The following is an 18446-nucleotide window of genomic DNA, read 5'->3' on the forward strand; positions in this document are numbered from 1 at the left end:
TACATTCTAGAAGGTGTGCGAGCACCAGCAATTATGCTGGAACCTTCTACGAGTCACGCACAAATACCAATGCACTTGACTGGCAGATCAGATTTCAACGATCGCTGACTGTGCTAACCATTATCATTGCACTTTGAGTGTCTCTTTTGTGGGCACCCAATAAAGAGTCGCGATTCAGCTTTGCTACTGCATTCGTCATTTTCACTAAAATGTGACAATATGTATAAGTGCAGAGTGTTTAGTAAAGAACTTGACATGCTTTAATTGTAGATATGTACATACATATTGTTACGGAGGGATGAAAGGAGAGGAAGATTGCGAGACGCTGGCTGCTGCGTGTTGTTGCTAGTCCGCCATCTTAAACCCATTGACTCTACTTGTTATACATTGTAAATAACAGTGTACAGTAAATACATCCCCGTAACATATTGGTGGAGGTGCGGAGTACCACGGCTGGAAACAGTTCTGCAGTGGACATCGCATCACCGTCTCACCATGAACAACGGTGAGCAAGCGGAATCAGGGTCGTTGCCACCTCCAACGTCAACATTGCCAGCTACATCACTGTCCCCTTCGGTTGTGGTTGTGCAACCCAAGGATCCCGGAACTTTCTTCGGGGCTGATGGCACCGACACTGAAGAGTGGGTGGCTATGTACGAACGCGTGAGTGGAGTCAACAGATGGAACCCTACGCTTATGCTAGCTAACCTGTTGTTATATCTAAGAGGCACGGCAAAGGTGCGGTTCGAAAACTATGAGGAGCTGGCCAGCTGGGACCAATGCAAAGAGAAGTTAACAAAGTTTGGCAAACCAGCTAGCCATAAAATTGCCACAAACAGGAACTGGCCTCCTGTGCCCAATCCTCCCCGCAGAGTCCTATGTTTCGTACATCCAGGACGTGCTGGCGCTTTGTTGTAAAGCTGATCATGACATGACAGAAGCTGACAAGGTCAGGCATGAGCTGAAGGGCATTGCTAATGACGCCTTTAATCTGCTAATGTGCAAAAGCTGCTCTAGAGTTGATGGCATCATCAAAGAGTGCCGACAATTCGAGCAGGCCAAAAGCCGATGCGTCCTGCAACCATTTACCTAACTTCCCAATACTGCAGCAAACGTCGATGTGCGAAGATCAGCCCGCACAGCAGCATGCGTCGCCATCAGAGGACGTCGTGCAAATCGTTCGACATGAACTGGATGCGATGGCCCCACAGTTTTCTGTTCGTGTAGCCCTGATGCTACCCCTTATAGCCGGCGGCCCTACTTGTGTTCTCTTAGCTGTGATCGACAAGTCCCCGCACGACGTTATCCTTGGATTGGACTTTTTATCCACTCATTCTGCTCTCATCGACTGCGCGACCAGCGTTCTTCAGTTGGAACTGCCTCAAGTCACCGATGTTCCGAGAACTGCTCCACCACATTTGTGTTTGCTTCACGATGTGCGTCTATCACCCGAGGCAGTCACTTACGCCACTTTGACCGCACAGACACAGATTCCTGATGATGAATATGTCCTTCGCCCACCATCAACGTGCCTTTGAACCGGAACATTGCTCTTCCGCATACACTGGTGACTATTACTAATAACAGTGTCATTCTTCCGCTTCTGAATTTCAGCTTGTGCCCTCAAGTGCTTCCAGCCGGCATGTTCTTGACCAGCATTTCTAATACTTCCAAATTTTACCTTGAAAGTCTGAATACCGAGGGTGGTTTCTTAGCACCAATTGCAGCTCACAGCTCTGGTTCCCTAACGGATGACTTTGCGAAAATTATTGCACCTGATCTCACCTCTGCACAGGCCATGGACATACAATTGCTCCTCGAATCGTACCGTGACATCTTTGATTTCAGCGACAGGCCTTTAGGACAAACATCTGTTGTTCACTACTGTATCAACACTGGAGACATGAATCCTATTCGTCGGCGTCCCTATCATGTATTGCATGCTGAACGTAGAGTTACCCAATCAGAAGTGGACAAAATGCTCTGCAAAGGGGTCATCGAACCATCAGCGAGCCCTTGGGCTTTGCCTGTCGGCCTTGTGAAAAAAAAAAGATGGTACCTGGTGTTTTTGCGTCGATTATCGTCTTTTAAACAAGATCACCCAAAAAGACGTCTACCCACTACCACGCATCGATGATGCTTTGGAGTGCTTGCACAAAGCTAAATACTTCTCATCCATTGATCTTCCATCCAGCTACTGGCAGATATCAGTTGATGAAATGGACCGTGACAATAAATAATAATAATATTTGGGGTTTTACGTGCCAAAACCACTTTCTGATTATGAGGCACGCCGTAGTGGAGGACTCCGGAAATTTTGACCACCTGGGGTTCTTTAACGTGCACCTAAATCTAAGCACACGGGTGTTTTCGCATTTCGCCCCCATCGAAATGCAGCCGCCGTGGCCGGGATTCGATCCCGCGACCTCGTGCTCAGCAGCCCAACACCATAGCCACTGAGCAACCACAGCGGGTGACCGTGAGAAGACGGCCTTCATCACACCCAGTGGTTTATATAGGTTCAAAGTCATGCCCTTTGGCCTATGCAATGCTCCTGCAACATTTGAACAGATGGACCTCCTGTCTTTGTTATACACAGTGGTACACACCCCGTGGCCCAAGCTAGTACAAAACTTGAATTGCTTGATATGTGAAAGAGCTAGGCCACAGAAAGATAGATAAACATGCCACAAAGTGTGTAAAGCTCCCGGAGAATGCTGAACGCATTAAAATCAAGCCGTACAAATCCTCTTACTATTGCTCAGAATTGTGTCAAGCCACCTGCTGGCTGAAGTAATCTTAGCATGAAGCATAGAAGGTATCGCAACGCATCCAAACAGTAAATGCTCAATGCAAACTGAGTAGATGCAGCGAGTGGGACTTGCCTTTTGGCCGTGCACCATTGGCGGTTCCACTTGCCAGGTTGAGAGCAGAGTTAGCGACATTCCGATGCAACCTGCCGAGTGGCGCTGGCATGGCTGCACCAGGACGTGCCCTCTTGGGTTGGTCAGCAACACCGACCCGCTGTGGAAACGTGCAATGGATGTGAAACAAAGATGTGAGCAGAGGTACGACAAGGTCTAATCGTTGATTAGAACCTTGTCAAGTCGGCACCAACTACAGATGCATACCTGCCAACCTGTGAACATTAAAATTCGTAAATATACCTCAAACATAAGTGGGTGGGGAGAGGGGAATAGCGCAAGCACACCCCTATTGTTGAATATATGCGTATGCCCATTTATCTGCAATGGTTTATCTTTACTTTTAGACGCTGTTCACAGGCAGCAGTAAACCAAGGAAATCACTGACCAACACAACACTGGCCTTCAGCGACTAATGCCACGAGATTAGCTGTTGCCAATTCCACCTACTTCAAGGTGCCCTGAAAGACTTCTAACCAATCATAGAATGACATTACTATAAAATGACATTACTTTATGAATCTTATGCCACAAAAACTTTTTTAATTGTTTAAGCACAAGCAAAGTTATCAAACTGATGAGTGACTTTCTTGTTTCATTTCCACTGGAATTTACACAGGAGGCACGGGGGCACAAGGAAGCAATGCCCCGCTTGCCACACCCAAAAGTTGAACGCCTCAGCAGCGAGCCAGCTCATGACGGTACCCCATGGCGGCCACCTTATCTACACTATGCTTTTCACATGCGATGCCATGCGCAGCAGACGCAGAACTGTCATGTGTAGACTGGCGGTGGCAAGATGAAATGATTCTTTCTGCCGTTCTCAAATCGTAGATACATATATCTCATTTATTTAAATCGAATGAGTAATGATTGTATTACTGAGAATATTCTAGCAATCACATCAGCCCATAGGTGTTGGTGGGCCCAACTGCTTGCGATGATACTGCATGACGACATTGCAAAGGAGAGAGCAAGCAACTTTTCGCTGTATTGATAAGAGACAGCGATTCGCTGCTGAATGCAGCAATATTTGGCGCACATGTTCACAAGAGCCTCGTTAACAGATAGACGTTTTCTTACTATGTTCAAAAAGTCTTTCAGGCCCCCTTTCAGGAACTTGTCTGAACCAACTTATTCGAAGAAAGCACAAAACTGGCATATTGGCATCTGCTGCTACAATTTCTTGTATACATTTGCTTATTGCAATCTTGCACCACTGCGATATTCAACACCTTTAGAAGTTTTTCGCTGACCTCTCTTTTGCATAAAACATGACACAACATGCCTAAGTATAGTAACAAACCCAAATTCATAAACTTCACACAAATTTGAATGAGTTGGCAAGTCTGCTGATATGGGACAGTCTGTACCGAGTACTTGTTCATTATGAACAGATATCATGGCTTAGTGGCAGTGACAGAGCAGGAATTATATGGGACGGGAAACTCCTTGCCTTGCGCCAGTGCGCTCAAGTAATGCCATAACGTCATGCCAGGTGAGAAGGACACCTGTGCTTTCTGGCAAATCAGAACAGATGGCACTTCAGGCATGCTCCCATTCTTTAAATGCTTTTCAAAGGTCGTGGCTCGAATAAACTACACTAGTGTTTACTATTTAGCAAAATTAGGATAATTTTGTGCATAATGCATAGAAGCAAGCCTGATGGATCATTTAGAGGCAGATATTGCTAGATACTGCCCCAATTACATGCTGCAAAGCCTCTCAGAAGAACTGCTAGCAGCAACGCGCCTGCTGATGCTACAAAGTTGCAGACTCATGCACTTCATTTACAAGGATAGTTTGTCCTTGGGAAACAATGCTATGTCTGGTTTGATCTAGGCAGAGTGTGACCAACTGTGCAATCTCTCGCAATTCACACTGACCGACGCTTTTTTTGTAGCTTTCAGCCTCGCTAGTTTTAAAGGGCTTTAGCAGTTGCTCTCCTATTACATTCCGTGAACTTCCAACGTGCTTTCTCAGCCATGTGACCAAGGGATTGGCATCTCCACGACTGAAAAGGCAAGCACCTCCCATCCACACAATTCAAGGATGGTACGCGAATGCGTTGTACCGAACTATAGCGGCGTGTACACGTGCTGCTAAAGAATAAATTAATACCCTTAAAGTTCCTAGCGATCCGGTACGATTGCAAGCACGAGCTCATACCATTCCAAAGACAGGTCGGCTGCTCACATCTCATGACTATGTTTGCTCGAATCACTTTACACAGAGGAAGCGGTAATGTATGGTGAGCTTGGAGGCAAAGTCAGCCAAAGAAAACCTGTAAAGATTGAATGGCACATCCTGCCACTTCCAACGTTTGCTTAGAGTCCACAGGCAGTAATTTTGTTTATTACTGCTTTTAACTGTTCAGGTGCAGGTACTGGTACCAGTGACATTGCAGGCCATAATACTAGCCACTACAGCGCTGTTAACTATGCTATCGCGAATGTACATTCACATACATAGATGGTATTCAGACTGACAAGCAGCAGCACATCATGCGATTGCCCGACTTCCGGCTATACTGGAGAAACGCAATCCTACAGCGTCCAGGCGATCTTCAGGCAGTTATGGCTTTTCAAAATAAGGATTATTAAGTTTCCGTGTCATGTTAAGGGGGGACATGGCAATGAAAACTTTTTTGTGCTACCTATTATAGTTTCGACAACAATTGACAGCCTATAATGGTCGCCCCCAAATTACACATAAGTTCGCCAAAATTTTCCCATCCGCATGTTCTCGAAGGCCACTTCTGTGCAATAAAGCTATTGGTTTATTTTTTAAGTGCCGAAATGAGCATTAAAATATTTTTTAAATTTTCTTATGCACGTTGTCTTACTAATGACTTGCAAAAAGCCCATTATAAATTTTTTAATGAGATGCAGTTAAAAATGGACAGCTTTATTGCACTCAGCAATGTTTCAGGATCTAAGTGCAAAAGAGAAAGATTTTGTCTTCATTCATTGCGAAATGGTACTGGGATGACAAAGCAACTGCACAAAAATGAAAGCTGAGAAAACTGAGCTCAAAGTTTCATTTGTTAGAAACATTTAAATCTTTACTTTGAGCATCTAAAACCCATCTGGGATGTAGTCCTTTGCCTGGGAGGACACATTTGCTTTACATTTTGATTTAGTTTTTCGCTTTCTTGCAGCAGTTTCGTGCACCTTAGTTGCCTTTTTGATCATCGTGCATCCATCGGTCCTGCAGAGGTAGATGACAGCGCATTCAAAACATCCGCTCTTGTCTTGCATTGCGCAAACACTTCATTAGTGAGAGTTGGAGCTGAAATCCGCAGTTTGAATATTTGATGCAAAAACTTCTGCTCCGCCGATGTTGCGTTACCGTCATGACCCCGTGCGGACGCGCCTTCACCATCGCTCGCAGACACCTTCACCATCGCTCGTGGACGTGCTTTCCCGTTGACCCACGTACGCCGGTCATGCCTTGTCAACAAGCTCAGCAACATCCACTTCTACAAATATTTTTCTCCCTCTTTTCCACGCCTTTCGTGGTCATCCGTACGCAAGGCGCGTTCAGAACTTGATTCATTTGGGGCTCATCACAGAAAAGGTGCGTAAGCTGCCACGGTCGACAATCACGTTGATCGGAATGTGCAGCTCGTTGCTGTGCAAATGCGTGCGAAAGAGGTCCGTCAGCAATTCAAATCTACAACAGCCAATAGGAGCGCACCCTGTGCCCCATGTGACTACTGCGCCCAATCGCAATGCTGCATTTGCTTTTTTTTGCTTGTGTTTGCTGGTTTACTTTTCGGTGGAGAAATACGGTTCTCCAGCTATTTTTAGCTCTGATCTATCCTCTTTACGATGATACCAAGATGGCAGCGCTGCGTCAACGAATAGCCAGGTGATCCGCAGTGCGACGGGGCCTTCCGAAGCTCGATTTTTTCACAATTTCTTTATGACAGCACTTGAGGAAAGTGGTGTTTCCTCGATTTCTACCGCATATTTTGTTATAATATTTCACCACGTGGTAAATAAAAGTCTGCGAATCACAAAAAAAAATAAATCGTAAAATCGAAAATTATGACAATTTGAACACTTCAACTGCCGCATCTCCCATTAACGAGTACTGCAAACTAATATTCTGAAATCTGGAGAGTCTTGGATTTCCAGGTACCCTTTATGGCAGTCTGAACAGTAGGCTACCAGACAAGGTGTAAAAAGCGGACGCTGCAGCACATGGGTTCGGAAAACCAGAGACGGCGCCAAAGGGAATGACGCATCAGGTTTTGCAAGCACATGCTCTGCTCAGACAAGTGTTACCAGCAACGGAGGTACAGTGAACTAGAAGCTTTTTAGTAGTGCGAGCGGTTTCCTGGGAGTGGGCCTTTCCGCGTGGAATGATGTAGCGGTGCTGGCATCAACCACTCTTGCAGCCTGCAACCAGCCTGCAGCAGCACAGCATTATATTAAATAGGGTTTCTTACGAGAAACTTGCTAGCCAGGACTTCGGAAGGAAACAAAAGAACTTTCACATACGCACACAGAACGAAGAAATGCTGGTATGTCCCATGCATCAGTACAAAGCTAGGAACAAAAACGGGGCGCTTTGGTTTAGGGAGTTCATTGTACTGCAGCTGTAGTTGTTCAGCTGTTCACAAGGAAAGCGTATCCACATGGATGCGCTTGTTGATGGGAGGTACCTGAACTATATTTAAAACAGCTTGGCTGATTACTTCAGTGCTATAAGCAAATGGAGCTGTTACAGTAATCAGTACAATATCTACTTGTGAGCGCGCTCGGAGGTATATTACGTATGAGTGGCCAGGTGGTCATTGCTGTGCACGCATCAGACATTTTATCAAATTTCCTTACACCCATTCTTTTTCTCGCGGTTTCTGTTCTCTGCGCAAAACAAGTGAATATGTGCACACTGTACCATTCCTTTATTTCAGCAGTTCCGTGCACGCAACTGGCCAGGCTGACATGAAAAACAGTATCCGCCAAAAAAAACCTTAGCATCGCTTTAAATTTACATGTCCACATGTTAAAAACTGCAGCTCACTTTATACCGAGTAGGCAGCGATTACATGATCACTCTTTCTCTGCCAACTTTTACCCGCTGCTACTTTGCTGTCACCGCTGCCCTGATATGACAACTTGTCACAGATGCAACATAGACTAGTTTTGAATACATAATTACTTTTGCCAATACACTATTCGAATGTTTTGGGAGCTCACGCTTCCTTGGGTTAATGGGTGGCATTGAAGAAATACAACACTTTACTGTACACATCTTGTTTCCCATTTCTCCCAGCATGCAGTGATCCGACAAGGGAAGAAAAGCACGTTATTTATTCACAATGTTCAAAAACAGTTTCTTATTTGCACATTAATTAAACAATTAACACAGTGCATTAGAATAGGCACAAGAATGGCAGCATGCATTTATGGCGCCACAGCCATTTATAATCGACCTAACTGCAGTTGTAGAAATGCATTTGTGTGACGACGTAAAAACCGATCAACTTCACGGTTAACGTTCACCACAACCAACACCGCCAATGCTGCTCTTGTTGATGACTGCCAACACATCCATAATGCTGTCTCGATGTAGCTTCACGTATCAAAACTTTCTGGGTTGTCCCAGACCTATAGTGAAAGAAAGTTGAACCAGGTTGTGCGCACAAAGCAAATAGTGGAGTACATTCTGGAATGTATGCAGGCACAAATAACTGCACTGGCATATAGGAGTCATAAATAGCCAATGCAGTTCACCCATAGATTGAATTTTGACGTTCCGACAGTTATGCTGGCCGCTATTGTGTTTTGAGTGTTACTTGTATTTCTGGCCACAAGTTCACCCAATAAGAGCTATATTCGTAACTCACAGCTTTTGCATTGACAGGTTCTTCACTGTCAGTACATAACAGTATTGTAGGCAAGGTCACCTCTGGATGTAATTAAAATGCAATAAGCTCACCTGGTTTTCTTTGATGGCAGTAGTGCTGACACTTCTTCGAAGCCCACCGAAGCCCGGCACAGCTGGCCGCTTGGTGGGCGAGCGCAGCTTGCGTGTTGATCCTGCCTGCAGAACCAGTAAAACATCCCTTGTTCTTGTTGCTGGACTATTTGATTCCTACTCATTATTGTGTGCAAGATTCAAAGACAGGAGAGGCAAGAGCATCCTTTAAATGAAGGTTCAGTTATGCACAAACACATTCATGCACTAAAATTGGAGCTGGTAACAAAAGACATGAAACTGCCAATATGCACGCTTATTCTAACAGGATCAAAGAATAGACACTTCTTCCCGTCTTGTGGTTCCTTCACATCATCGAACACCAAAAACCAATGAGGACCTGCTGGCATATTTTACGACGTGCACTCACACCTGCCTACATTAAATAACACTGGATTCAAAGCGAATAAGATGCTGAAGGGCTCAAAGGCCCTCAAAGGACTCAAATTGTTGACTGCTTAAAAGTATTTGCAGATTTCGTCCAGTATGCAACCCGTGAACAGGCACCCTGCTCCATTTTCGCAGAAGGAATTATATGCACCAGAGATAAACAAAAATATTAAATTTCTATAAAATATTTACAGCATGCAAAATTTCACTTGCCATTATGCGTAGTTTGGTGAAGCTTGCTCTGCTGTGAGAAGGCCTTAATGACCGAGTAAGTATAAAAAATCGCGCTCTAACAATCTGTGCCGGCTGTATTTGTATTCTTTTGAGGCAACGTGTTCTGAACTAAATAGAACTAAATGACAATCATTGGTGTTAATATGACAACGGTAAACAACACAAGTTTTACACAATTTCAAATGTACTTTAGTATCAACTGAAGTGCGGCCATCAAGTGCTATTTTCCTTGAACAACAATCTGTAGCTATGACCCGAAGCAAGTCTCATGAAAAAGCGAAAAAAAAAAAGGTTTTTAAGGACTTCATAATACCCTCACGAATAATTCTCTAAAGCTAGAAGGAACTTGCTGTTTAAAAGATAGAAACGCGTGGAAGGTACTGAATGGCAAAATACGAGGACACCTAAGTATTTACGAGTTGTGAATGCGAAAGCGTTAACGTCCCAAGTGAATGTCGCTGGGCAGCAAGGCTACCACTGACTCGCCAAATTCTCTTCATCGGTGAAAAAACAGTAAAGCTAGCGCAGAAGGACGCCCACTGCGACCTACAGAGCTTGTTCGTACGACGTCGAATGGCAGAGTTAAGCCTGTTGAAGGTAGTCTTCAAGGATCTTTCGTCCTTCTTCCGCATCAGTTGTCGCTCCGCCCTTCTGCACGCTGCGCAAAGGTTCCCGAGTTTTAAATCCGGAGTCGGAAAATGATTAGGCAACTTGACCGCCATGGTAGCAGTCATCTTACCATAAATCATTTTGTCTATCACATCACCAGAAACACTTGCAAGTTGCTCCCTGTATTTGTCCCAATTAACAACATGGCTCATTTTAGCGCCGCGCATATGGGAGTCGGCAGTAAACACTAAAATTGGATAGTGATCACTTCCCGTGTGGTCAGGTGCCATTGACCACTTCTAACAGACGTCAGGTGAATACAAGGTTACGTCTATAGATGTGACTGAGGCTGGAGGCCGGAAGAAAGTGGGACTTCCGTCATTGGCCACGCACAGGTCCAAACTGTCGATAACTTCTACAAGTTTGCGCCCGTGGGAGTTTGTTCCTGTCACCCCAGACAGAGTCATGGGCGTTGAAGTCACCGCAGATAATTCGGGGCGCTGGGCAACGGTCAAAAAGCTGCTGGAGAAACAAATCCATCGCTACTTTCTTCCACGGAGACACGTATACGGATGCAACAGAAAGAGTTCCGAAGTCAAGCCGTATCCTCACAGCTGCTACCTCAATGCTATAGGTGCTAAGATCGTTGACGTTCAAAGCCACATGAGGAATCTCTCTTCGTATGTAAAGGGCGGCACTTCCTGCGGGAAATGACTTTATGCTGCAATTCCTGTGTGCGACATATCCAGTCAATGATCTCCCCCTTGGTAGGCGAGCCTCTGAGAGGGCCAATACTGGAACACAAGTTTCAAAAATAATTTCAGTTCTGCCAATCGACTTATAATCCCACCGCAGTTCCATTGCATAATAAACGGCACTTTTCGGTGATTTTTAGTTGCACGAGGTTGAAGAAAACTAGCCATATTATAAGGCAAAGTTCACTGCGAAGGCGGTAATCATGGAGCCTTTTGAAGCGCTAGCACTGTGCAAGTAGAAACCTCTCGCGTGCTTGGTAGAGAAATCTGCAGATGCATTTGTACATGCAAGTTAAGGAATTCATCCATGTGCTCTGCCTGCAACATCTACGTCTGTTATGGATGCCCCGTTCACACTTCGAGAGCTACAGACAGCACTCAGCAGCTTGCGGCGTCGATGTGCACCAGGTCCTGACGGCATTACCAACCAGATGATGCAGAACCTACCTTTAGAACACCAGAAGATGCTCCTAAGCTATCTCAACCGAGTATGGGAGACTGGTGACGTTCCTCCTTCATGGAAGGTGGCTTGTGTTGTCGCAGTGCTGAAGCCCAGCAAAGAAATAACCAACTTGGCCTCATATCATTCTATATCACTGACGTTGTGTGTGGCGAAGCTCATGGAGAAGCTGGCAAGTAAGCATTTATCATGGTGGCTCGAAGATAGAAGGGCTCTGCCGACATGCATGACTGGATTCCGCACAGGTTTAAGCGCACAAGATAGCGTCTTGGACTTGATAAGCCACATTGAACATCAAAGAGCTTTCGGCCTCTCAACACTAGCTATTTTCCTAGGCGTATCAAAGGCTTATGATGGCATCCTTCAGAGCTCAGTACTAAATAGCTTGCAGGTCATAGGCGTACAGGGCTATCTTCTGCAATTCATTCACTCACTTATCAGTGATCATAAAATTCAAGTGCGGTTAGGAAGTACCATAAGCACCGAAAGGGCGGTATCGCAAGGAGTACCTCAGGGAAGTGTTCTTTCCTCGATGCTGTTTAATGTTGCAATGGCTGGTCTTCCCGCTGAAGTGCAAAAACATTGCAGGCATATCCATATGTCAAATTATGCGGACGACATTTGTATTTGGTTAAGCGGATACCAACACAAGTGCTTAGCTCCGATAGCTCGACAGGCATTACTTTCAGTTCAAAATTACCTTCAAGGTGTTGGGTTGACTCTCGGTGGAAAAACCTGACTTCATCATGTTTCCAGGTAGAAGAAGACAGTATGCGCGGCTGAAGATAGACCTTGATCAATCTTGCCTTCATCAATTGAAGCACAAGTGCTTTTTGGGCGTCATTATTGACTACCGTCTACAGTGGCGACGAGCTGTGGACTATTGTGACATAGCTATCTCTGCGTCTCAATGCAATCCGTAGAGTTGCAAGTGAGCAATGAGGAAATCACCCTTCTTCAATGATCAGGCCGCACGATACACTAGTGACAAGTTGAATAACGTACCAGCTCCCTTTAATTTCCCCCACACTATCACAGCTGGAACAACTTGAGGTTTTGCACAGAAAGGGCCTAAGGAGGGCTCTTTGCGTTCCACAGACTGCTCCTAACAATGCAGTACTTTACGAGTCTCTATCGAGACCTCTTAGCCTAGTCGCTTCACAAAGGTTATTGATGCAAATTGCCCGCCTCAAACAGACGATAGCCGCGCAAGCCCTTCTACAGAGCCTTCGAAAAAGATCTGAGTGCCCAGCGTACTTGGGCCTTAATACTCTTGGTTACCTGGGTCTTGATGCTAGAGGTCGAACTAAGAGGTTGACACCACCTTGGTCTTTCGCAAGCCTCGATTGTTCGTTGACAATTCCTCACGTTCGTGCTAAGCGGAGTTCTCCTTTGGCGGCAACGCGTTCGCTCGTACTGGAACATCTTGAGACTGAATATGCACGTCATCTTCAAATTTTTACTGATGGCCCTGTGGACAAGGTCAGAGGACCTAGTGCAGCTGCTTTTCACATTCCCTCTTTGAAGTATGATTGGTCGGTTCGCTTCACTGCAGTCGTGTCCTCCACAATGGCCGAAAGCATTGCCATTGAGGCAGCTCTAAAGAACCTACGGTTTTGTACGCCTCAGTCTGTTGTCATTCTTACAGATTCAAAATCCGCCCTTCAAAGGTTAGAGCACGGGTTTCCTACTGATGCCTTATGTCTAAGCTCCCTACGCTCGGTGCAAAATCTCCATATCAAAGCCTTCTCCATACGATTCCAATGGGTGCCCTCGCACACGGGTATCATAGGCAACGAGACGGCGGACAGCCTCGCCCATAGAGCGCTGTCTGGGAATCCATTGAGAAAGGTGCCTCAAGAGGACAAGAGACTCTTCAGAGAAGCGGTGTCGTGTTACTTCTGTGGAGCTCACCTCACAAGCCATGTGTAACCAAGGGTCTCAAAAGAAACCAAGCCACTTTACTGCTCCGCATTCGCACAGGCTCTGCTCGTACCTCTGCGTGGATGTATAAGACTGGCCTGGCGTTGTCTCCATTATGTTCAACGTGTGGTGTGTGCGGTGACATAGAACATTACCTTATATGCTGTACTCGGTATAATGCGGAAAGGAGTGCGTTATTCGGGTCCCTCAAGAAGACAGGAATTCCTTACAGTTCTCTTCAGGACATTGTTTTCCAGCGCGGGAACCAGTTAGATACGAAGGAGGTTTCTCGCCTTCTTTTAAATTACTGTAGGACATGGATTTGGCCTCCACATGGTGACCTTAGGAGTGACTGTGTAGTTGTGAGGTCTGTCTGATTTATATGATTTATGTATTTTAAGTGTCGCTACAGTGGAGCAATTGCCGGCAGCAACTGCAAGGCTAATCCCACCAGTAGCCTACAACCACTGAACTGTCACTGGGCAGTGCTTCGAGTTATGGACTCCTCGTGGGCAAGCGAGCATGTTTTGACGCTTGGCGCATTTCGATTTGGCCTTGCCAATGCACAGTCACAATGCAGGCAGGAGTTCGCGTGTAGACAAGGAATGTGCAGATAACACTGGCTTCCAAGAACGAGGGCGATTTGGCTTTAGTAAGATCTTGATGAGGGCTAGTTGGTTCATATTTAGAACCGAGGTTAAACAGCGTGAATAAAACAAAGACACAAGAAAACAAATACCACAGACAAGCGCTGTTGCAATGATACCTTCTCCCCTCGCGCAACACCTGGTGCACACATGCAGTGGCATCGCAGCCAATGGGAATTTAGGAGCTGCTACTGACTCGGTACGCCAGCTTTTTCGCTCGATGAGCCGTTCGACGCTTTCACATAAAAAGCGATTAGCTCACCAAGTACCCACCAAAAAGAACCAGAAAATGTTGGAATATAATTGGACCAGTTTTCATTCTGCCCCACTGTCAATGCATTGCATGTCAAGCATGATCTGCAGGGACAACAACTGAACATCATGCACACATCAATTGAATGAGTATGCCTCAATTGAGCAGACTTTTGTAGTTGCACATACTGTGTGTCCAACTGCCATTTGGTTTCCACACTGACTAAATGGTGGTGTCTGTATGCAATTGGTGCAACAGATGCTGACATGTGATCTGCTGTAACTGGATGCACTGTGGTATTAGTTAATATACCGCCTGTGATATAGCTGTAGCAGATCACAAAGCTAGGGAAAGGTTAGAATTCCTGTATTAACATCTACATTCTGGCCTTTCTTTTTTAAAAGCTCCATTACAGTCCTCCAAGCAATTAACTCTATGCACTCAATTCTGAAGGATTAGAGGGTCTTCTGGATGCACTACAACATATTGAATGTGGCTATAAGAGCACACTGAAAACTGAGACAAAGGAAGGCGCAGGCACAGCATACACAGTTGTGTTACGTCTATGCCTTCCTTCATTCTTTTCAGCGAGCCATGAACCAATAACAGCTTGCCCAATTCTCTAAGTTCTTCACACACTGAACAGCCCATTTTTTTATGCTAGTTCATTTTATCTCGGGGTCATGAAAATTTACAAGCTAGCGAGAACAAAACAACAAACCTACCATGTTGCTTAGTGGTTATGGTGTTGCACTCCTAAGCATGAGGTCACGGTGTCAAATCCCAGCCATGGCTACAGCATTTAGATGGGCGTAAAATGCAAAAAACACCCATATACTTAAATTTAGGTATACGTTAAAGAACCCCAGGTGGTCCAAGTTTTTCCACAGTCCCCCACTATGGCATGCCTCATAATAAGGTTGTGGTTTTTGTACGTAAAACCCCACAATTTAATTTAACTAAACGGCAGTTAATCTGCCTACATCAAATTGCAATGTCAAGGCCCACGCCGAATTTGAACAAAAGATCCAAGCTGCTAAGCCACTAGACAGCTCGCTGCTCTAACAATCTTGCTTTTAAGTCCTTATTGTGTAACCACAGCAACAAGAATCAGGTTACTGAGATAAATTACGAGGACAACAGCTGTAGAGAGTGAAGTTTATTTTAAAAAAAAGTTTCTAAAGAATACACCATATGGACTGCTCTAGCTTGCCATAATCAGCTGGAGCTAGCAAGCAAGGCGGACCAACAATGTCCATCAGAGCAGCTCCACCATCAGCATATTGTGTGCTGTACCAAGAACGCATGTAAACTACCTACGTCTAGCTTAACACATTCATATTCATTTATTTCAATACATTCTGAACAAGGATTTTCTGGCTACTGGATAATCTGCAGGTATCTGAAACCGCAATTTTGATAGGTCTTGTTACATGAACTCTTTGTAGGGGCTGTTCTTTGATCATTAACATATTTAATAATACCACTGGTATGTAACAGCCTTTCATTTCTTGAATTATATTACTATCGGATGCAGACATCACTTGCATGAGAAATCTAAGCGAATATTCGACTTACTCTTTTGTTAACGAACTTTTAAACCAATTTCTTAATGGCACATATTTCAGTCACATCCACTTGGAACAACTAATGACACTCATTTAGATGTGTGTTCCAAAGATGGTGATGAAATGGATCGATGATCCAGTTATTCAATACATAAAAAGACATTTTGGCAAAATAGTAGGTGAAATGAGAGTGCATTGTTACCGCAAGCTCGAATGCGCTTACCTCAAAACTGGTGCTAGTTTGTCCCGAGTGGATGTGTCTAGTGAAATCACTGCCTTCAATTCATGTATTGAAATACGCATGCTGAAGTTCTACAAGCTTATGGATTTTCATTACCAGTGTAAGTAAGGGCTGGCTTTGCAACTTACAGCGCGATAATTAGATCCGTGCTATATGCTGCAAACAGTTTTTAATGAACCCCTTACATTGAAAATTTGGATATACACTGGAAGTTATAAAACGCCATCTGAGAAGGGTTCTAACGAAATTTTTCAAATTAGTTCATTATTGCAGGAGAGAAGAAATTGCCTGTCCTTTTAGCACGCCACCAAGAGGCAAGTGTCACTGCTAATGGAGACACAGACTCTATTTGCTTCAGGTAGCGTATGGAAGCGGTGCTCCTTCTTCCCTGCCTTCTCCTATACTGGAGCCGCGGGTATGTTCACGCGTCGAGCCCTGCCTCCCCCCACATTCCTTTTTCTCTTCCCAGTTTGATGCACGGCAGCGTTGTGCCTTCAGCAGGGGATGATTACTCGAAGTCACGATTAATGGCGAGTGACCTCGTTAGCAGTCGTCTTACATCAGGCCATTTGCGTGTGTGACCCGACTCTCTGGCTGGACACGGAGCCTCCTCAAGAGGCAGGGCGTGAGACGTCTGGTTTGGAATCAGCTGTTTTTGTGGATGCGCGGTGCTGTAGAACTTAGCAGACACAATTGTCAGAGTGTAATGTATATGCTGCGCGAGTCGAAACTGGTGACGAGCTCTTTAAAAACTTTAATATTAAGAACATCCAGTATAAGACTGATATATGCACAGAGTGCTTGGGTCCCAAGTTCGTAGTGCTGACAAAAGTTAGCATTTGGCCTTATTGATATTGGTTTGGCTTTATTGGCATATAGTGAGACATAAAACACTTCAGACAATGAGGACAAAGCGAGAGGACACAATATGAGTGCTAATGTTCATCTCGTTATTTTTAAGCATTCAATGCCTGTTACTGTTTATAGCCTTCATGTATTTTATTCCCTTTGATGACAAATAGAGTGATCTTAGCCAAGAGCTGAAAAGACAATCTTCTTCTTCCAAATGCCTTCTATATTTCCGCGAAATCCTACAGAAGCCATGTTCACAAACAGATACTAAATATGACTGCTTATAGTAATTTGACTTGTTTGTTCTGCTGCGGCAGCGGTCTTGTTGAAAACGGGAACTGCTATTTCCATGACTGAAGTCAAATGAACAAGTGCATGTTGGCAACGAAATTAATTCCTCTCACATGCTCCATGTTCATACAATGAACTATTTAAGGGCAGCAAGAGTAAACTTATTCGAGACTCACAAAAGAAGCGCCATAAAAGTATCAGTAGGATTTGCCCTCAGAGCTAATGATCTTGTCGTGGCATTTGGCAAGAGTTTGTAAGGGATGCTGTAAAATGCAAGACATTTTACATGCTGGAATGCCTGCAGATTTCATGTGCATGACAGTGAAAGAAAGACTCCAAAATGTGACTTACCGTGCGGCTTGAAACACCAGGCAGGGAATTCGCTGAAAGTTCAACAACTATTGTTAACAGCACTTAGCAAAAACTCACGACAAGAAACAGTGGTTGTCACAGAAGCACCAAACAACTTCGCATCTAAAGTTTTTCAACTAGTTTTTCAAGTCCCAAGCATTTCAACCAGTCTATGTACTTATTTAAATTGACACCGTGCCTTAATTGCCACAGGACGTGCCGGATATAGCAAACACTCACAGCATTGTGCCGTTTTCTTACAGCATCATTGTTTTATTTTTAATTTAAGTGGCGGGCTGTATGGATCGCTGGCGTGCTTCATTACTACAGTAATGCCGGCATAGTTGAATATACCATAAAATAAAGATGTCAGGATCTCCAGGACATCCACAGGGCAGAATGGGGAATCAATGCTGGAACCAAGGTGGTCTGTAGGTTGAGGGCGTGCAATTGCGTGTTCGCAAGCAAGACAAGGTCGATCAACATAGGTAATGAAGCTTGGAAAAAAAGCATGCCAAACTTATTGGTAGAGACATGTGCAGCACAAATGAAGCGCGACTAGGTGCGAGGAGGGACAAACATACATAAAAAGTGTGCAAGAATGCATCAAATAAAGTAAACATTCCATTTTGGACAACTTCGGTGCACTGAAACAGCAAATGTTCATTTTTTTTTAGAGTTCAAAATGTATTCGTAGCTTCTTGGTTACCCCTGCCGACCATTGCTACTGGTGTAAGAGAAGACCATCCAATACAAGCCTCTTATAGAGCTATCATGTCGTGCAGAGTAGTGTTGCTCAATTGAGCACGGCAGTTTGGTGAGAGTTTTTTCATTTTTGTTCAAGGCATGATGTGCCCTTTGCTTCAAATTTCCCCTGAGCTAGAGCACAGCATTTATTGGCAAAAAATGCGAGTGCATACTATTATCGTGCATGTTCATGCTGCTATATCCCACATG

At 44.6% G+C, this 18446-nt stretch overlaps 1 protein-coding gene across 4 annotated transcripts in view; it reads right to left on the minus strand.

Moving 5' to 3' along the window:
• The window catches only part of LOC135913831 (kinesin-like protein KIFC1), a 122017-nt gene that overhangs the window by 93868 nt on the left and 9703 nt on the right, over positions 1 to 18446 (minus strand). For 3 of the 4 annotated variants that reach the window (XM_065446521.1, XM_065446522.1, XM_065446525.1), the window contains 3 exons: positions 17490 to 17521; positions 8877 to 8981; positions 2886 to 3024 (listed from right to left, as the gene is read on the minus strand). In XM_065446521.1, the coding sequence (XP_065302593.1) occupies positions 2886 to 3024; positions 8877 to 8981; positions 17490 to 17521 (276 nt within the window). The remainder of the gene's footprint in view (positions 1 to 2885; positions 3025 to 8876; positions 8982 to 17489; positions 17522 to 18446) is intronic. The other variant, XM_065446523.1, reaches the window with a different exon arrangement.

This window comes from Dermacentor albipictus, chromosome 5 (assembly GCF_038994185.2).
Source record: "Dermacentor albipictus isolate Rhodes 1998 colony chromosome 5, USDA_Dalb.pri_finalv2, whole genome shotgun sequence".
NCBI classification, from domain to species: Eukaryota; Metazoa; Arthropoda; class Arachnida; order Ixodida; family Ixodidae; genus Dermacentor; species Dermacentor albipictus.